Genomic DNA, 21,545 nt, shown 5'->3' with positions numbered 1-21,545 from the left:
CTTTTACACTAACTAAATCACATACACTGCCACTACTGTTTATTATCAATTCTGTTGCCTAATCACTTTACCTATATATTCATACAGTATCTACCTCCATTACCTCATACTCCTGCACATCAAGTCAGTAATGGCACCCCGTGTACAATATATAGCCAAGTTAAATACACACTCATTGTGTATTTATTCCTCATGTTGTTATTTTTCTATATTTCTCTCTGCATTGTTGAGAAGGGCCCGTAAGTAAGCATTTCACTGTTAGTCTCCACCCGTTGTTTATGAAGCATGTGACAAATACAATTGGATTAGATTATTATGGCCCTGGGTCATTTCCTGCAACCATGGCATACAGTAGAATATGGCATTTTGGCAATTTATCTTACAACATTAGTATGAACCGAAAATGATTGATAAATCATCCCAGATTAACTGACTATAGTTACTAACAAAAATGACTCAGGAAATGTGCTATTTGCTTCCAAGGGAAGGCACTAGGCACTGTAGGGTACTTGTCATTTTACCCAGTCAGTTTTATAATATTTCTTACTTCTGGGGCTATAATGTTTATAATGTTTCCCAAACCATATCTCCAAATGGGAATACTCACCATAAACTAGAACAAAATGCTGTGAGTTGTAACTAATACTCATGCATCAGGCATGAAATCAATCTGGATTAACCAATCAAATAATTGATACAACAAAGGGCAAAACATGTCATTTATTGGGTCATTCCACCAATTCAGTGCCATTTGAGAAGTGTAAGTTCCTCAAAAAGTAACTTTAGATTTCACCTAAATTTGAACATTCTGTCATAAAGAGCTTCATAAGAAAAGTTTTCCTATCTCAAGAGGTTGAATAAAAAAACTACTATATTAAGTGCCTATTAAGTGCCAAATAAAGTAACAGGGTTGACTAACAGAGTTGACGATACATCCCCTTGTGACAGGGAGAATAGAAGCTACAGGGAGTGACAATTGAATGCAAGCATCACAAAAACATGTTTAATTCTTTAAACATTTTTAGCCTGTCTATCTATGGGTAACAGGGTTGACGTTTCATGCTCAACCCGCTCAGTTTTCCACCACAAAACAACAGAAACTGTCCAGAAAGAGTAGAACTAGCTCACCTGCTTTTACACTATGATTTCACTATTAGGTGTTTAATATTTCTTTAGATTTTTATTTTATTTTTATGAATAGTTTCACCATATTAAAATGAGAGTTCAGTTCACGTAACAGGGTTGACCTTCAAATAAGGGACAGACGTAAATGAATTACTAATCACATGAAATAAATAATCATCTTCAGAAAGGACTTTGTCAAAGAAACTAAATAACTAGGGAGTCACAATGATGGTGAAAACTTGGAGAAATGTTGGGGTTAAGTGGGTTAAAATCTTCCCTAGAAGTTACTGGGGGGCACATGGAATGACATGCCAAAATGCTGCAACATTGGTGCACAATTTCTACTTAAAATATCAAAGGGAAGCAAAAGGCACTCTTTTCGTGGAATGACCCGTTGCACTTGACTGGTGCTTTTGAACAGAATGGGTTCCAATACAAAAGCAAGGTGACCTCTCTGAGGCCGTACTAGGTCACTTCATTCACAATTAGATAGGCAGTATGTTTTGTGTCCCTTGGGCATAATCATGCAGACCTCCACACAGCCCATATAGATCTCATTAACATATGCAGTGTCTGTATAGGCAATCTATTTAAACAGAATTCATATGGGCAGCTGCTGGACATGATAGATCTCATTAACATATGCAGTGTCTGTATAGGCAATCTATTTAAACAGAATTCATATGGACAGCTGCTGGACATGATAGATCTCATTAACATATGCAGTGTCTGTATAGGCAATCTATTGAAACAGAATTCATATGGACAGCTGCTGGACATGAAGTCATGTAAAAGTATGGCTTTTGCACATAACTACACACACTTTAGAAATCCAGTTTGGTTTATCCATGTGTAGGAATTCTGTGCTTGTTGTTAGGGGAATTATATCGAAGATTTAGGTGGCTGTAAACTAAGCTTATTAAAATGATTAAAATGATTAAAAACGCAACAGCAAATGATGATAGTACTGTACTTAATTACAGGTGTTACAGGTATAAAAATAAAAGGTATTTTATAAATAAACATTTAATCATAAAGCATTCTCTTTTTATTGAAAGGCTCTAACAAGTTCAAGCACGGCTGAATCAATAACAGCAGTTTTAAAAACCAACCCACAGGCATACAAACATAGCATTTAATAAAGGAATTAATAATCACACTTTAAAAATCCATTCATATACTGTATTTTCAACTGATCCATAGACATTTACTCCAGCATTCTTAAAATATTATTAAAATAAAACCAACATTATTAGTAAATCAGTATTATCACTTCAAAACCATTTCAACTGTGTTACACTTATATTTCTAAATTTGCTAATGGTGAATTAGTTTTGTATTTTCTATCCAGCATTCCAAACACTGTATCTTTGGCAGTTCACATACTCTGGTTCAAAAGTGCAACTGACACACTCCCAAGCCTGTACATAATCCACTGAGCTTGTAAAACAAGTACCTTCAAGAGAATGCAGGACCTTAATAAGTTAATCGCTCAATGGAGGTTGTGCATTATCTTAAATGTGTAAATATTTCTGCATAACTCATTGGCCACACTTTTTCTTATCAAATTCCATGTAAATTCAAAAAGGACATTAGGGACGTTTCTGAAACATACATGTTATTCCACTCACCAAATTGCCATTTATGTAATTGTGCACCGTGCAATCCTACATTCTTAGGGCGGGATTCAATCCGTATTGCCAAAGTATCGCTCACGATCCGCGTACATATGCAGCATTTACCGTGAATGCAGTCTCCGCGACCGCGGGAACATTGACTTTAATTGTCAATCGCGCTATAAAGAGGATCTTCAGCGCTACGGATTAAATAGCCCTCAGAGTGCTTCTTTCTTTGTACATCAATAAACTCAGAAAAACATACAAAGTTATAGGTTTGTCTTTACAATTTAAGCATATCAATGCAAGCCACATTAAAAGCCAAAGAGCAGAATCTCTAAACAGCTTTATAAATTATTCTGGAATAAAAAAAAAGTGTTGTGTGTACATGCGTGTGTATGTGTCGTGTGTGTGTGACATGTTTGTGATGTGTGTATCAGTATCTACATGTGTCGCAGTATGTGTGTGCATTCATTTTTCCAGGTTGAGCAGAAGGCTTGGCAGGTTCCTGTAGTCGATTTGTGGCAACACCAACAGGCAGTAGAGGAGCAGCCACAGCAGTAGGAGAATGTAGTACTCTGTCAATGAAGTAGGAGTCCTCATCTCCCTCCAGCTACACACACACACACACACACGCACACGCACACACAAAGGGAGAGAAAACCGGGTTCAGCAGAAGGTCGACAGAACCAAACAAACTTTAAACCCAGCTAACACATTTGGTTCCTTGGAAATTGTGTGAATGTACATTTTTGGTTTCCACTTTGCCTGTTCTGAGAACTTGAATTTTTAGGTTGCAGGGAGGTTCTAAAAACGTTCTACTATGGTTCTCTGAAAGTTTTCCTAGGAGGTTTACTAACCTTCTGAGAACGGAAATAATAGGTTATTTGAAGGCAATTAAATAATGTTCTGAGAACATGTTTCAATAAGACTTTTAATAATACTGACAGCTCAGGTTAACTGTTTGGAACTCCAACACAGATATGACACCTGGGAATTCATTTGCTTAGGCATTAATCATGCAAACACATGTATTTGTTTTATTGTGCCATGGCATCAGTGAGATTCTGAACCTATGATCTTCTGTTCTATATCAATGGAATTCGTTCACTGCGCCACCAGGATGGAGCTAGTGTGCCATGTTTTTTTTTTATTTTTTATTTTTTAAAGCTGTTCATTGTAGTCTATTCAAGCAGACCCCATTTCCATCCAAGGAAATAAACACACTCATTAAGATTATGTGTGGCCAATTAGTGGGCTATGCTGAAGTACTGAAATCCCCACAGAAGAACATTGTTTCTTAACATTCTCTGAACGTTCTGAGAACATGACTTTAAATAGAAACATGAGGAAATCTTCAGAAAATGTTATTGTGAAGCACTGAAATTCCCACAAAAGAAAGTTGTTTCTTAACGTTCTCTGAACGTTCTGAGAACATTATATAGAACCATGAGTAAACCTGTGGGAAACGTTAGGCTTAGGTACTGAAATTCCCACCTAAGAAACATATGGTTCTCAGAATGTTATGCGCTAGCTGGCTATCCTGCAACATTCCCAGAATGTTGTGAGAAGGTTAGATGCAAAATAATCACAGGACAACCATGCTCTCACCAAGCTCTATGAAACATATGGTTCTGAGAACATTATGTGCTAGCTGGGAAGAGATAATGTCAACATAAACTGCAGAGCTACAATTCAGGGTAAAATGGGTCAAAGGTTGAATAAAAATTTAGAATACAAAAAACTGTTATATGTTAGGCTTCTCTAATGACACCAAAACAAAAGCCCAGGATGGATTTCATTTATCCAGACTGAAGAGTTATTTTCATGTTGAATAGCTTTCTGATACTAATAATTGAACTATGTCTGGGATAGGCTGAATGCCAGTCTGCTTGTGCTATAATGCCAACTCCTTGTCATTCATTGTCATGAGCAATGGAGTTTGCAAGAGCAAAAAGAGATATGGGACAAGGTTAGTCTCATGCTAATACTGTAACTAGGTACGGGAGTTTTGACACGACCAGGAACAACTATGGGCCCTAGTTATACCCTTCATACAACTAGCATCTGATGTTTTTCTTGGTCAGATTTCCTCCTGGTCCTCCTAATAACTACTAAGACAACATCTTTGTTCCTGAGCTACAGACAGCTGTGTTCCTTTATCTCTATGGCTGTGACCTAAATGGCACCCTATGGGCCCTGGTCAAAAGTAGTGTACTATAAAGGGAGATAGGGTGTCATTTAGGACACAGACTATCTGTATGGCATCTCCCTCCCCAGAGGGCTGTAGATTATGTAATGACGTAAATGTTTCACACAATTACAACACCAGCCAAGCTGTGCCCCATAGGAGTGATGGTATCAGTCGAATATTGTGTGTCTCTGATTCCCACGATGCCTCACCTCAACACTCATACAGGAGGGTTGTCATGGCAACTGCACGATAGCCCCACCCAGTGACTTACGCTCAGACAAGTGAGCAAGAGCACTCAGACAAGTGAGTAAGAGAGAAACAGTTTGTGCAACAAACCTCTGTTTTGAACATAATAAGCTATAAATGTATAACAGTTATGCTGCACCCTGCCCTTTGGGGCTAGAGGCCTACTGACTCATATTCTTACCTGGTGTCAGACTTGGTACTGTGAGTTCGGCTGGATGCTCCATTCTTCTGATTGTCCTTCTACGGGACAGAGGGATATTACAATCCCAAAAACATGAGTGATGATGATAAAAATCAAATCAAATCAAATCAGGTATTGTTTGTAGGCTCATCTTATGGTAAAATACTTACATAGGAAATAATTATAGTTCCTAAATATCTGAAATGTTTTGCAACAAACCTCATTAGAGCCAGCCACCTTCCTCTGGTGGAGTGGTGTAGAACACATAGAACACTGTTCATCTGTGGTTCCATCACTGTCAGCTTCCCTCCTGTTCAAAGAGAGAAAAAGAAAGACAGACAGACAGACAGAGAGAGAGACAGAGAGAGAGCACTAATATTTATGTTTCTACTAGATATAAAATGTACGAACACTATCATTCAGAACAAAGAAAACATCTTGTTAGCTATTATTTACACAGTGACTAACATACTGTTCATCTTACTCATTAAAGCAGAGAGAAGAAAGCCACTACTATTGCAATAAAACATTTCAGAATCAGTCATCATCAGCGTAGATTATATGATTGAATTACAGTGCATTCAGAAAGTATTCAGATCCCTTGACTTTTTCCACATTTTGTTACGTTACAGTCTTATTCTAAAATGTATTAAATTATATTTTTTCCTCGTCAATCTACACCCAATACCACTTATTTTTAAAATTAGGAATCCAATGTGCCATTTGTTTATTTCTGTGTTTACGTGACTTATGCTACTACTTTTTGGAAAATGTGTTGTATAATTACCAGACCTGAAATACCCCATAATGACAAAACAAAAACTGTTTTTTAGACATTTTTGGAAAAAAACAGAAATACCTTACATAAGTATTCAGATCCTTTCCTATGAGACTTGAAATTGAGCACAGGTGCATCCTGGTTCCATTGATCATCCTTGAGATGTTTGTACAACTTGATTGGGGTCCATCTGTGGTAAATTCAATTGACTGGACATGATTTGGAAAGGCACACACCAGTTTATATAAGGTCCCACAGTTGACAGTGTATGTCAGAGCAAAAACCAAAAGCCATGATGTCAAAGGAACTGTCTGTAGAGCTCCAAGACAGGATTGTGTCGAGACACAGATCTGGGGATGGGTACCAAAACATGTCTGTAGCATTGAAGGTCCCCAAGAACACAGTGGCATCCATCATTCTAAAATGGTGAGCTATAGAGCTGGCCGTCCGGCCAAACTGAGCAATCGGGGGAGAAGGGCCTTGGTCAGGGAGGTGACCAAGAACCTGATGGTCACTCTGGCAGAGCTCCAGAGTGGAGCATCTGTGGAGATGGCGGGACCTTCCAGAAGGACAACCATCTCTGCAGCAATCAGGCCTTTATGGCAGAGTGGCCATACGGAAGACACTCTTCAGAAAAAGGCACATGACAGCCCGCTTGGAGTTTTCCAAAAGGCACCTAAAGACTCTCAGACCATGAAAAACAAGATTCTCTGGTCTGATGAAACCAAAATTGAACATTTTGGCCTGAATGCCAAGTGTCACGTCTGGAGAAAACCTGGCACCATCCCTACGGTGAAGCATGGTGGTGGCATCATCATGCTGGTTGGATGTTTTTAAGCGGTAAAGACTGGGAGACTAGTAAGGATCGAGGGAAAAATTAACGGAGCAAAGTACAGAGAGATCCTTGATGAAAACCTGCTGCAGGGCCCTCAGGACCTCAGACTGTGGTGAAGGTTCACCTTCCAACAGGACAATGACCCTAAGCACACAGCCAAGACAATGCAAGAGTGGTTTCGGGAAAAGTCTCTCAATGTCCTTGAGTGGCCAAGCCAGAGCCCGGACTCTGGAGAGACCTGAAAATAGCTGTGCAGGGACGCTCCCCATCCAAATTGACAGAGCTTGAGAGAATCTGCAGAGAAGAATGGGAGAAACTCCCAAAATAAAGGTGTGTCAAGTTCGTAGCGTCATACCCAAGAAGACTTGAGGCTGTAATCGCTGCCAAAGGCGCTTCAACAAAGTCTGAATACTTATGTACATTTGATATTTCCATTTTTATTTTTTACACATTTGCTAAAATGTCAAAAAAACTGTTTTTGCCTTGTCATTATGGGTTAATGTGTGTAGATGGATGAGGGGAAAAAAATACTTTTATTCATTTCAGAATAAGGCTGTAAAGTAACAAAATGTGGAAAAAGTTTCCGAATGCACTGTATGTCATTATGTAATTTGAATTGCTTAGAGCTTCTTAATGTTAGTGGAGAGGAAATTAGTGACTAGCCAGATCTAATCAATGACTAGCCAGATCTAAACACATTTCATTGAGTAAATTGAAGGCATTTTGCTCTATCAAACTGGGAGGCCCAGTTCTGAAGTCATGTCTTTCGCTGCTTAACATTGCCCCAAAAATAATGTTCTGTGCTGGGTTTCTCAAGCGGCGTCCCAAATGGTACCCGTTTCCCTATACAGTGCACTACTTTTGACCAGAGCCCATAGTAGTGCACTATAAAGGGAATAGGGTGCCATTTTGGACACAGCCCAGCTGTACCAGGGACCTAAGAATAGTATCCTACCTCATGGTCTCATTGTTTTCTCTGGCAGCAGAGTCAGACTTCTCCTCATCAGTCCTGGTGAGATCACTGCTCTCAGCAGCTCTACGGTGGGTCTCCATCTCTGTCTCCACCACACCCCCATCTCCCTCCGTCTGCTCACCCAGCATGGAGCACCATTCCTGTGGGCCCGATAGCCTGGAGCCCCCTTTCACTTCAACCTCCTGGGCACACATGGGGGGGGGGGGACTACTTTAGAGTGTAAGGGGAAAGTGGAGGTTGTTGGATAGGATAATAGGGTATGGATGTAGTGGGTGTGGGGGTAAAGGGTTACTGGCTAGTCATCAGTGATGGGGGAAAATCGCTACAGTTACATATCACAATATTAATTTGGACAATATTATATAGCTACTTTGACTCTAAGTATTGATTTGTAAAAAATGTATATATGTATATATATATATATATATACACACACACACTACCGGTCCAACACTTTAGAACACCTACTCATTCAAGGGTTTTTCTTTATTTGTACTATTTTTTTTACATTATAGAATAATAGTTTAAGACATCAAAACTATGAAATAACATATGGAATCATGTCGTAACCGAAAAAATGTGAAACAAATCAAAATATATTTTATATTTGAGATTCTTCAAATATGACAGCTTTGCACACTCTTGGCATTCTCTCAACCAGCTTGATGAATGCATTTCAATTAACAGGTGTGCCTTCTTAAAAGTGAATTTGTGGAATTTTAATGGTTTGGGAATTGAAATGGTTTGGGATGAGTTGGACCGCAGAGTCAAGGAAAAGCAGCCAACAAGTGCTCAGCATATGTGGGAACTCCTTCAAGACTGCAAGCATTCCAGGTGAAGCTGGCTAAGAGAATACCAAAGCTGTCATCAAGGCATCATCAAGGCAATGAAGAATCTCAAATATAAAATATATTTTGATTTATTTGACACTTTTTGGTTGCTACAAGATCCCATATGTGTTATTTCATAGTTTTGATGTCTTCACTGTTATAGAAAATAGTGAAAATAAAGAAAAACCCTTGAATGAGTAGGTGTTCTAAAACTTTTGACCGTTAGTGTATAAATATGTATATGTATGTTTTGTATGTTTCTTTGTTTTTGCTAGGTAGCATTAGCTAACGCTGGTCGGGTGTGCCTGTGCCAAAACTCAAATATTTTTCATCCTATAGCTTGTTCTTCATCTCCTTTTTAAATAGTGAGCCAACATGTTTTCATGACTTTTATTTCCATAACTGATCAAAACTCATTTATCATGCACCCTCCTGTCTCTGCAGAAGACAGATAGTGAGAAATACCTTAACTTTAACTGTCTTGAACAGTAGCTCCAATGTCCCTCCTTTAAATCATGGGGTAACGTTCTCATGATTGATTCATGATTCATGGTTGGTCAACACAGCTTATGAAATGACTGCCAAATCAGACTTGGTATGCAGAACATCTAGCACACCAAAACAATGCATATATTATCAGACGCCCAGACAGACAAGTCAGATAGAAACAGAGAAAAGGATGACAGATAATAACACATGCAGACAGATTATTGCACGTAATGAGACAGTGACATTGTCCTATGTGTATGTGTGAAATGTCACGTCACTCTGATGTTGTCTGGTGTTGTTTGGATCACCTTGTACACACACACACACACACACACACATACGCATGCAGGAGGCGCGCATACATGCACACACACACACATACGCAGATCTGTCCTTGTTGTCCATACATACTGGCTTACCTTATCATACTTCTGCATTGTTGACTCCTCTCTGAGAGCTTCTTGATCCAGTTGGCTTTTTATGTGTGAGTCTGGACTGCTGTGTGCGTGTGTCTCTGTATGAGTCTCTCCCTGGCTATGTGTGTGAGAGTCTGTGTGTGTCTCTGGTTCTGGTTCTGAGGACGGTGCTGGTTGTAGAGCTGCAACACTAAAGGTTGAGGGCCAGGTCTCTACTGACTTGCTGAAGGAAGAGGACCACGGCGAGGTCTCCATGTCATTCTCTGGTTCCTCTACAGGACCACAGTCATCTGTATCCGGGTAGAACAGGTCCATGGGTTCCAGAGTCTCACTCAATGTCATTGTCTGATCAAGGGCCCCACTCATGTCAGCTTGGAACAAGTCCATTGGTTCACTTTCAGGCTTCTCCATTGCACTGCTCCTCTCACTGTCTGTATAGGCCACATTGACACTCTTGGTTTCACTCTTTTCTATGTCTGACATTTTGTCCCCTGTCTCTTCAACAGTAGAGGCCTCTGTCTCACTATGACTGCCCTCAGTATGATCCTCTGCATCCTTTTCTATGTCTCTCTCTTGACCAGGCGATAGGGATAAAGACTGATTCTTGGTGTGTGTGTCTGAGGGAGGAGCACGAGGAACCGGCCTAGTGAGGACCAGTGCAGGGTTAGGCTCCACGAAGGCCTCAGTGACATGGGAGATGGGGACATCATAGTGGGGGTAGTACACCATGTCCAAGGGGATAATGGACACTGGTGTGCCCTGATGGGGGACCTCCACTACTGTCTCTCTGTTGTCTGTTGCTCCAGACCCAGTAGCATCCACCCTGTCATGGCCATTTTCTGCCCCTCTCTTCTTCTCAGGAACTACAACATTCACATTAGCATCTCCACCACAAGGGGCTGTCTCGCTCTTTTCAACCAAGCCACCTCCAGGGGGCTCACACAGGTCTGGGTCTTCATCCCCAACCTCTGCCTCTCTCTCTGGGCTCTGGGTCCTATCCTCTCTGTCCTCTGCTGGGAGTGTGGAGCTCTGCCGATTGTCTGTGCAAGACAGAGATTCCGGGTCCTTTTGCCCAGTATGGCTCTCCTCTTCTGGTTCTGAGGATCCCCCCTGGATAGTCCGAGTCTGGTCCATCTCCATATACGGTTGTGACTGCTCTGTGACCTCATCCGCCTGAGTCGTAGTGTTCTCCTGTAACTCTATGTGGCCGTTCAGAACGTCCTTTATCTTCTTTTGTGTTTCTGACTCTTCTGTGACCTGCTTGTGCCTTTCCTCTGCTTGACCCTCTGCTTTATCAGAAAGTTCCATAGCTAACCCCTCCTCTGGGTTTCCAGCCTTTCTGGAATCTGTAGATGGTTCCACTGTTTCCTTCTTGGCACATTCTGATGCTCTGTCTGTCCTCTCCAGGAAACCGTCCTGCTGATTTGGCTTTTCATGCAGGTCAGGGGTCTCCTGCTGTGAATGGCTGGTATCCTTGTGTTGAGGAGAACACACAGCTCCACCTATCTCACCCTCACACACACTCTCACCCACACACACACTCTCACCCTCACACACACTCTCCCTTTTCTGGTCAGAGTCAGTCTGCTGAGGCTTGTCAGAGAACTCTAAAGATGGCCGCCCCTGCTCCTTGTTGACGCCATTACTCTGACGTGTATTTGTGTCTATTCCTTCTGAGTCACTTTCTGTTCTCTCTGTTATGTTCTTTCCTTCTCTTTGATCAGGCTTCTGCTCGGCTGCCTTGTCCTCACTCAGTTCCAGAATGTAGCTATACGCCTCCTCCTCGTCTTCCTTCTCTTTCTTCTCCCTTCCCTCCCAATCCTCTTCTAGTTGTGTATTGGCCCTGTACTGTGTGCTCTCCACTGAGCTAAAAGAGTAGTTCCCCTCGTCGATAAACAGCTCCGGCATCACTTCCTGTTCCTCATCCTGAGGCTTTCCTGCCTTTGGCCCCATAACCGACGGCAATGGATCCTCCAGATCAGGTGTGACCCCATGGGGTGTGGAGGGAGGGATGTCCCAGGACACCCCGCTGTCACATAGTGACCCATCGCTACGGCTCTCCACAGACCTGTCTGGCGTCACTGCCTCGCTCGGCAGGCGCTCCCAACAGGAGTCTGGCGAACCGATCACAGAGTCACTGATCGGGGAGTCACAGGACACATAGCCGATGACGGAGTTGACAAATGAAGGCTGCGGAGAGCTGGAAGTGGAGACGGTGAGGACAGGGCTGGGTGTGGTCCCTACCGTCGGGCTTTCGTTGACCGGGGAGCGCTCCACCACGAGCGGTGATGTGGGGGACTTGAGCTCCTCGGAGACAGAGGAGATTAAGATTTTGGGCGGGTGCTGGACTAAGTCTCTCCGGACCACAAAGGGCCTCTCTCGGTCCCGACTCCGGTGAACGCCATTCCTCAGGTCGTGGGAGGAGTCGTTGACACGACAGCTGAGTCTACCTGACGACACACTCCTCTGTATCACATCAGATACATTCTCCTGGGGCTGAGAGAGAGAAAGAGAGTTATCTGTGGTTTGTGTATCTAGTGCAGGGGTGTCAAATATCTAGCCCACGAGCCTAATTTAAAAACAATTACGATCTTAATCAATATTGAAATGACTTAAACCAAATCAAAGCTGTGTAGAAATCATAATAGACCGACATTTATAGTCTCTTCACTCTGTCCAGCCTGCTAATAGCCATTGAAACGAAAGCTACATAATCAGGGAAAACGAAAAGCGAAGGATAAAGGAACATTTTGGGGAAATATAATACATTTTAAGGGCGTCCCTCCAGACCTCGGTGAAGACCGAATGCGGCCCGCGAGGTAACATTTGTTTGACACCCTTGATCTAGTGGTTTGTATAAACTACTGTATATATCATATATTGATCATGAGATAAATATTATGCAGCCAAATGGCACCGCATTTCCTATATAATGCACTAGTTTTGACCTGAGCCCTTGGGATGCAGTCTCTCTCACCTCTTCCATCCCGGGGAAGTGCTCCAGGAACTGGGACACGTAGGTCATGATGGACTGCTCATCTGGAGGGTTAATGGTCACGTCTGTGGAGATGGAAATGCGGGAATGATAACAGAGGGACTTAAGATCGACTAGTGGTAAATCTTCTAATACACTCTGATTGTACAGCCTAATTGTAGCCCATTCCCAGATCTCTTTATGCTGTCTTGTCAACTGCTATGGCCGTTGTCATGTCAACTATTTTGGCAAGACAACGTCCATAGCAGTTGGCTATACAGCCCTAACAGATCTGGGATCAGGCTGGCATAATTGCCCCTTGTGGCAATGAATAAAGTCTCAATTCATTGAATTGGTTTGAATTGAACTGAATTGAATTGAATAATTTACCCTCTGGTTCCAGTAGTCTGGGTATACCCAGGCTATAGTGGGCTGTCCTGAAGGCATCCTCTAGGTTCTCCCTGGCTGTCCTCAGCAGAGCTCTCCTCATGTCCACCAGGCTGGGGTCAATAGACTTAATGACGGCCAGGAAGGCCAGCCCACTGGTCCAGCTCTTCCCAAAGTCCTGCACCGCCACACCATACCTGACAAGACAAGACTCGGCGAGTCAGCAACATCTGACACTAACACTTGAACATGATTGCAGTCAAACTTTCAAACTTGTGTGTATATATTACAGAATTTTCACAGGTTCATCAAATACCATATCCTATTTGTGAGTTTGTCTCTTATGAATTTGACATATGATTGCTGTCCAATCACAACTCACTTCCTGGTGCGTCTCTGGACCCACTGCAGGAGCGTCTTGATGGCTTTCCCATGATCCCTCATGGCGATGGAGCGTGGCCTCTCATCGGAGGGCGTGCTGGAGTGGGAGGTGTCGGAGTCGGAGCTGGTGGGGAGAGAAGAGAGGCTGGAGGACGAGGGGAACTGGCTCTTAATGTTCCCTGTCAGCTCCTTGATCTGAGAGAAGGAGGAAGACTCGGCACTTATTTCATTACTTAATATCTGAGAGAGAGAGGGCGGGGGGGGGGGGGGAGGAGAGAGAAGAAAGAGACAGTATAGAGAGATTTTACCTGGAAAAACAGGATAATATTCCAGATGAGTCCGAGAACGATGGAAGAGTTGCCATCGGCGACATCTGCAGCGTCAATACTGACCAGCTTCACCTGTGCAGGTAATCACACCCAGGTAAACAATCCAACCAATCAACAGGATATTTAGACAGTGGTGTGCTGGTGCTCCTCCCAATATGAAAAAAAAATACTTCAGCTATAAATATCATTGAAGGGAATAAAGCTGAACCTTCATCTATAATTTCAGGATGTTTATTAGACACTTCCCTAAATAGGTGATTGGTGATTCATTGGTGATTGGTTGTAATACTCACATTTCTTTCCTCTAGGAAGGTGAGGACCTTTGCGATGTTGTTCAGTCTGAAGATACGATGTGAGGACTGTTTCCACCCATGAAGCTGGAGGAGGACACCGACCATACAATAAACAGCTGGGTGAATTGTTAGCCACCAAAATCGAACTCAAACACAATCTTTAACACATAACTTCTCCATATCTAGCATAGCCATGGGCTGCCTCCCATATGGCACCCTATCCCTTACATTGTGCACTACTTTTGACCAGGGCCTATAGGGAATAGGGTGTCATTTGTGACGCAAGCAAATGAATCAACAAAGCCTCACTAACATCTGAATACTGTGTGGATGGTGTAATATTGTTGGTGGAAATCTCACCAGCTTGCATCCGGACAGCTCCTCCAGCAAGGCCATGAGTATTCGTCCATCCTGGATATCTCTGAACAGGTCGTTTACCTCCATCGGAGGAGTGCACTGAAGACAGGAGGAGAGGAGAGTTAATCTTTCAACAGACCTGATGATGTTAAAAACACATTTCAGTCTTCCTTTGATGATGCTATTGCGCTGCAACCGCTAAAAGTGGGTGTGTCTGATGTCTGACTTAAGTGCGCATGTAGCATAAGCAGTGGAGTAAAACGACCGTTGACATTTCTCTGGTGTTGGTTTTATGCTGGCTGGTAGGACTGCCAATAACTGTCAAAGATGGATCTTATCAGTATAATGAGCAGTCCGTCAAAACAGCTATTAAGTAATAGCTATGACATCGAACCGAACCATGCATGAACCAATCTCTCGACGTCTGAACGCTTACTTGAGAGAGGGAGTGAGCAAAACTTTCCATCGAAACCCAGCGGACAAATGTATGATTGTCGATTAGTGGGTCAGAGATTTGATGTAACGCCAGACAGTGTGTCAGAGAAGAGAGGTTCATTGTGTGAGAGAAACAAAGACTTAATCACTATTTGGACCTTCTCCCTCTCAGTCAGCCTCATGGCTCTGCTCTGTTATCATCTCATCTCTCTGTCGCCTGAAACCTTAGAAGCACAAAACAGCCTTGCCAATGCAAACAATGGTGTAAGGCTAGAGTAGTAAAACTCACTGAATGACTAATGGCAGAGGTGTGTGTGTGTGTGTGTGTGTGTGTGTGTGTGTGTGTGTGACTTTGTGAGCGAGAGAGAGCAGAGGAGGTGGGGGTGAAGAGAGGGAAAGATAAAAAAAAATATGTAAACAATTTGTGAGCACAAGTGTATGTGTGCTTGAGAGTGGAGGGAACACAGAACGGCTGAGGGTAAGTGTGGGTTAGCAGACAAAGAGAACGTATGTGGGGGCCTTTTCACCATAGTTCCTTGGTAATTTGTTCAGGAATGCTATTCATGTAAATAAAGCAGTTCTTCAAATTACACAATGCAATCTGAGAAGAAAGGAGGGGAAAAAAGTACAAAAAAGGCCTATGGCGATTATTCCATGCCAGCATGTCCCAAAAATATTTTTGCATCTCAGATTGTTCTGGCAATTCTCACATAAAAACTTAATTGGGAGAAAGGTTTGATATGCTAATTACTTTTGTAACAAACCATTTTTTATCCCGATAAAAGGAGCCATGTTGGGCACTCTTCAGACCTATACATGCCCCCTATAAGACCCAATAATCAGTACATGATACAGACAACACCTTAGGGTCATTATACTCCTAATACTGTGCTATAAAATATGGAGTATCGCTACATTCTGAAATACAATTTAACACATTAATTTATTCAACATTAAAACTATTAATATTATTATCTCAAAAGTACCCTTTTTGATTTTGTTCATTTTTAAACATATTATTTTAAACAATATACTCTACACGTACGTCAAATTTACAGAGTGGGCTCTCTCCTACTTTTAAAGTCATGAGCAATTTTATGAGCGCCACCAAAACAGTGAATGGGGAAATGGATTTAAAGGGAACTCCCTCTGCTGGTGATTTGCTGAATGTGCAATCCTACAGGAGGGCTGTGATTGGTTAATGATCTATAATGTCAATTTGTATGTATAAAATGTATCATTTCTTCAAAGTACCAGAGAACCCACTCTGGAAATCTGATGTCTTTAAAGAGTATATTGTTCCAAATAATATGTCTAAAAATAAATAAGAATTTGTTCTTAACTGAACTAAAAATATATTATATGGTTCAATCAAGCCAAATGTCAACAAACCTTTTCCGTCGTCAGTGCAGTTTCACAACAAATTGGACAAAATCATAGCATGTTGCCATGCAAAATGTCAGAATTGCCTCCGCAAAATCCTGGAGGGACTGATAATGACACCAAGATGTTGTCTGTGCCATGTACGGTTCACGGATCATAGGGTCTTACAGGAGGCATGTATAGGTCTAAAAAGGGCCTATAGAAATTGCCACTTTCATCACAATTTTCCCAAAAATACAAAATGTAATAAAAATGTTCAACGTCCTTCCTCCCAATGAAAATTTTAATGTGAATTGCCAGAAAAATCTGTGATACCAGAACTATTTTTGGGCCATGCTGGCATGGAACTATTACATCTAATCTAGCACTATTTGCATATACAGTCTGCTCCACTATTCCCTATATAGTGCACTACTTTTGACCAAAGCCCTATGGGCACTATATAAGAAAAAGGGTGCAATTTGAGATGCAGTCCCACAGTACCACCTGTACATCATTAAGTAGAAGTAAATCTACTCTAGGGCAGACAGATAGCATCTACACATTCTATCAGATTAGCATTTACTGACAAATTAATTTTTTACACAGTCTCTCTCTGCATTGGCAAGTCTCCATTTATCATTTATAGGGTAGAGGGAGAGGCTACAACTCAGTTTGTGTGAGGGACAGACTCAAAGTGTTGTCAGAAAAAGGGCAATAAAATTGAAATGAGATGCTTCGGAAACGTAAAATAACCCAGGTTTAGGAATAAGTCTATACATACTCCAGTTTGTGGTGTTGGGTAAGATACGCTTATTTTGAGGGATGGATTTTTTGGGGGGAACTGTAGCAGGGTTGGGGTCAATTCCATTTCAATTCAGTCAATTCAGGAAGTAAAAAAATAAATAAATACAATTCTCATAGAGCTCTGAGGAAAATAGGATTTTCATTTTCAATTAAAATGGAATTGACACAAACCCTGATCTGTAGACTGACTTACCTTTTCTAAATGCAGATTCATCCATCGTGTGAACGTCCTCTTCTGAACGACCTCTCTTTCAACTGCAAGAGAAAAGCAACAGAAACACAGAGGAGGATGTGAATATGGTGGCTGTGAATATAAGATGGGAATACAGAGAAGAGACCAGCAGCATCAATACTGACTCATGTAAGACAACAGCCTCATCTACTACCAGGTAGCATCCCAAATAGCCCCGTTCCCTATATAGTGCGCTACTTTTGACCAGGGTCCATAGGGCTTTGGTCAAAAGTAGTGTACTACATAGGGAATAGGTTGCCATTTGTGACACACTCCAGTCGTTAATCAGCAAGACCTCTACCCTGCAGTCATGACCTGTCAACACACCATAGCAACAAGGTGGTGCACTTAGCGTGCAAACACACACATGCAACCCTCGCATGTGAACCTTTGCATGAACATACAACATCACACATCTACATGCTCACACACACAATTTATATCCAATCATATTTTATTTCACCTTTATTTAACCAGGTAGGTAAGTTGAGAACAAGTTCTCATTTACAATTGCGAACTGGCCAAGATAAAGCAAAGCAGTTTGACACATACAACAACACAGAGTTACACATGGAGTAAAACAAACATACAGTCAATAACACAGTATAAACAAGTCTATATACGATGTGATATATTGTATTGATTTCCATACACAATACGGTGAAGCTAGATGGTGAATCATGGTCATATCTTGCATGCTCACTCCTTGGCTATTTTTAAAAACCTCTTAACCTGTGTGTCGTTGTGCATTAAATGTCTCACTGGAGTACCATCCAACAACCTCATGAATATCTTTCCTCATTTCCTAGCCAGAGGAGTGTGATTCTACGGCTATTTCTCTTAGTGGATTGAAACTTTGGTACTAGGATGTAAATACGCAGACTTAACACCCAGAGTTGTCTGTATTGCGAAACTGACGATCATTATGTGTCTACCTGTCCATTAAAAGGACTAGGCTCATCAGTAGGTACGAGTACTCTGGTGTAACATACAGAGAATTTTTCTCCCCTTACTCGCACCCCTCTCCATGCCATCCTGCCGTGGGGCGACCAATCAAAATCTCTCTGGGTTTTTGCCTCTGGGGCCGACAAGAGTTTCATGGATGCCACCCTGGTGTCTGAGCTGGGCATCCCCACTCAGCCCCTCTCCATTCCCATGAACGTTAGAGCACAGAATGGGCGCTCTATAGAAAGGGGCACCCACAATACCACTCCTATCCACCCGTGTGTGTCTGGGAACCACAGTGAGTCTATACAGTTTATGCTCATCAAGTCTCCTCAGGTTTCCATGGTATTGGGGTTTTCTTGGCTCCAGTGCCACAACTTCTTATCAACTGGACTGCTGGTACTATCATGGGCTGGAGCCCGTTCTGCTATGCCCATTGCCTGAAGAGTACCAGGACCTCTGGGAGGTTTTCATCAAGGCCCGGGCCACTTCGCTTCCTCTGCAACGACCCTATGACTGCGGGATCGACCTTCTCCTGGACACTACACCACCCTGGGGACGCCTGTATTCACTGTCAGGTCTGGAGACCAAGGTTATGGAGACGTACATCGAGGACTCCCTGGCTGCAGGGGGTATCCGTCCTTCTGCCTTCCCGCCGGCGAAGGGTTCTTCTTTGTGGGGAAGAAGGACAAAACCATGCGCCCGTGCATCGACTACAGGGGCCTCAATGACATCACGGTTAAGGACCGCTACCCGCTACCACTCATCGCCTCGGCTTTCGAGCCGCTCCAGGGGGCCACTACCTCTCTAAGTTGGACCTCTGGAACGTCCACCACCTGGTACGGATACCGGAAGGTGACGAGAGGAAGACAGCCTTCAACACTGCTAGAGGACACTATGAATACCTGGTGATGCCTTACGGTCTGATCAATGCTCCTGCTGTGTTCCAGGTCCTGGTTAATGACATTATCCGTGACATGTTGAACCAGTTCGTGTTCGTCTACCTTGACGACATCCTCGTCTTTTCCCGCTTGGCTCAAGAACATGTTCTCCACGTCCAACAGGTCCTCCAGCTTTATGTCAAACCCGAAAAATGTGAATTCCATCACTCCACAATCTCCTTCCTTGGTTACATCATAGCTGCTGGGAATGTGCAGATGGATCCCGGAAAGGTAAGAGCGGTGGTGGACATCCAGAGTGCAGCTGCACATCCAGAGTGCAGCTGCAACGCTTCTTAGGGTTTGCCCATTTCTATCGCCGTTTTATCCGGGCTGACAGCACCCTGGCTTTCCCCCTGTCAGTACTCACCTCACCAGCTGCTGACCGGGTGTTCCTGGACCTTAAGCACCGCTTCACCATGGCTCCCATATTGATCCACCCGGACCCATCCAGTCAGTTTGTGGTGGAGGTAGACGCGTTGGATGTCGGAATGGGAGCAATCCTGTCCCAGTGTTCTGCCCTGGACCTTAAGCTGCATCCCTGCGCCTTCTTTTCCCATCGTCTTAACGCCACGGAGCGGAATCATGATGTGGGGAATCGAGAACTACTTGCAGTGAAGATGGCATTGGACGAGTTGAGACACTGGTTAGAGGGAGCGGAACTTCCATATATAATGTGGACGGATCACAAGAACCTGGAATATCTCCGCACCGCCAAGCGTCTCAACTCCAGGCAAGCTCGATGGGCCCTGTTGTTCACCCGGTTCAACTTCACCGTCTCCTACCGCCCAGGGTCTAAGAATGTTACGACAGATGCGCTTTCACGCTGCTATAGCCCTGCATCTACACCCTCGGACCCCTAGACTGTCCTTCCTACGTCGTGCCTGGTGGCTACCCTCGTCTGGGGAATAGAACCAGGTCCGTGAGGCGCAGCATTCCCAGCCGGACCCTGGAGGGCTCTGGCTAACTGGATGTTTGTCCCAGACACTGCCTGTACTGTCTGTACTCAGAACAAGACTCCCCGGCAAGCTCCGGCTGGCCTCCTTCAACCTCTTCCTGTCCCTCACCTGCCCTGAACACATATCCTTGGACTTCGTCACTGGTGTCCCTTCATCTGATGGCAACGTTTTCCAAAGCCGCCCATTTCATTCCCCTCCCCAAGCTACCTTCTGCCAAGGAGACGGCCCAGCTCTGGACATGGTCTTTGACCGGGGTCCTCCGTTTTCGTCCCGGTTCTGGAAGGCATTCTGCACACTCATTGGGTCGTTGGCCAGTCTGTCTTCCAGGTTTCATCCTCAATCCAACGGCCAGTCGGAGCATGCCAATCAGGACCTGGAGACGACTCTTTGGTGCCTCGTCTCGGCCAACCCCACCACCTGGAGCCAGCAATTTGTGTTCGACCACTGGGCTCTCAACCCACAGAGCACTCGAAGGGCATCAGCCCCCACTCTACCTGGAGATAGAGGAAAAGGTCAACATACCCTCGACCCAGATGTTCGTCTGCCGCTGTCGGCGTACCTGGAAGAGAGCTTGGTCCGCTCTTCTCAAGACCACCTCCAGGTATCGTTGACAGGCGGACCGCCATCAGACACCGGCTCCCTGCTATTGTCTTGGGCAGAGGGTATGGCTGTCCACTCGGGATCTGCCCCTCTGGGTACAGTCCCACAAACTTTCCCCTCGTTTTATCGGACTTTTCCCCATCTCCAAGATCCTTAGCCCCTCTGCTGTTTGTCTTCTGTTGCCCCGCACCCTCTGCATACATCCCACGTTTTATGTATCAAGGATTAAACCTCTGTCTCACAGCCCTCTGTCTCTACTTTCCAGGCCCACCCTTTCCCCCCTTCTCATCGATGGCCATCCGGCATACACGGTGAGGTGTCTCATGAGTGTTCGACCTCGGGGCAGGGGATCCCATGTTTGATTGGGAGGGTTATGGTCCAGAGGAGGGGTGCTCGATCCCCGCTAGGAACATCCTGGACTCAGCCCTCATCGCTGAATTCCACCGCCGGCACCCCGGTCAACCAGGTACGTGCCCTGGTAGGACGCCAGGTAGCGTCCCTAGAGGGGGGGTAATGTCACACCCTGATCTGTTTCACCTGTCTTGTGCTTGTCTCCACCCCTCTCCATTTTCCCAATTATCCCCTGTGCACTTATACCTGTGTTTTCTGTTTGTCTGTTGCCAGTTTGTCTTGTCTCGTCAAGCCTACCAGCGTTTTTTTTCCCATACTCATGTTTCTCGTTAGTTCCTGTTTTCTAGTTCCCCCATTTTTTGACCATTTTGCCTGCCCTGACCCAGAGCCTGCCTGCCGTTCTGTACCTCTTGACACTGGCCTGGATTACTGACCCCTGCCTGCCCTGACCCTGAGCCTGCCCGCCATTCTGTACTTTACGGACTCTGCCCTGGATTACTGACTTCTGCCCG

At 43.8% G+C, this 21,545-nt stretch overlaps 1 protein-coding gene and 1 long non-coding RNA gene across 3 annotated transcripts in view; one reads left to right on the top strand and one right to left on the bottom strand.

Annotated features, from left to right (window-relative positions):
- Nucleotides 1-2,150: 2,150 nt before the first annotated feature.
- Nucleotides 2,151-21,545, bottom strand: part of LOC139375017 (calmin-like) — a 40,355-nt gene continuing 20,960 nt past the window's right edge. The window contains exons 2-13 of one of the 2 annotated variants that reach the window (XM_071116378.1): nt 17,202-17,263; nt 14,408-14,503; nt 14,048-14,131; nt 13,734-13,826; nt 13,427-13,620; nt 13,048-13,241; nt 12,661-12,743; nt 9,687-12,179; nt 7,931-8,130; nt 5,582-5,672; nt 5,363-5,421; nt 2,151-3,354 (exon numbers count right to left, since the gene is read on the bottom strand). In XM_071116378.1, the coding sequence (XP_070972479.1) occupies nt 3,213-3,354; nt 5,363-5,421; nt 5,582-5,672; nt 7,931-8,130; nt 9,687-12,179; nt 12,661-12,743; nt 13,048-13,241; nt 13,427-13,620; nt 13,734-13,826; nt 14,048-14,131; nt 14,408-14,503; nt 17,202-17,263 (3,791 nt within the window). In that variant the 3' untranslated portion in view covers nt 2,151-3,212. Of the gene's footprint in view, nt 3,355-5,362; nt 5,422-5,581; nt 5,673-5,750; nt 7,270-7,930; nt 8,131-9,686; nt 12,180-12,660; nt 12,744-13,047; nt 13,242-13,426; nt 13,621-13,733; nt 13,827-14,047; nt 14,132-14,407; nt 14,504-17,201; nt 17,264-21,545 lie in introns of those variants that run through there. The other variant, XM_071116379.1, reaches the window with a different exon arrangement.
- Nucleotides 13,704-21,542, top strand: LOC139375019 (uncharacterized). Its single transcript, XR_011627746.1, has 5 exons — nt 13,704-13,834; nt 14,063-14,608; nt 17,217-17,369; nt 20,948-21,148; nt 21,420-21,542. It is a non-coding gene; the product is annotated as an uncharacterized lncRNA (long non-coding RNA).

The sequence above is a fragment of the Oncorhynchus clarkii genome, chromosome 19 (assembly GCF_045791955.1).
Source record: "Oncorhynchus clarkii lewisi isolate Uvic-CL-2024 chromosome 19, UVic_Ocla_1.0, whole genome shotgun sequence".
Lineage (NCBI taxonomy): Eukaryota > Metazoa > Chordata > Actinopteri > Salmoniformes > Salmonidae > Oncorhynchus > Oncorhynchus clarkii.
This window is presented reverse-complemented; position numbering and strand designations above follow the sequence as displayed.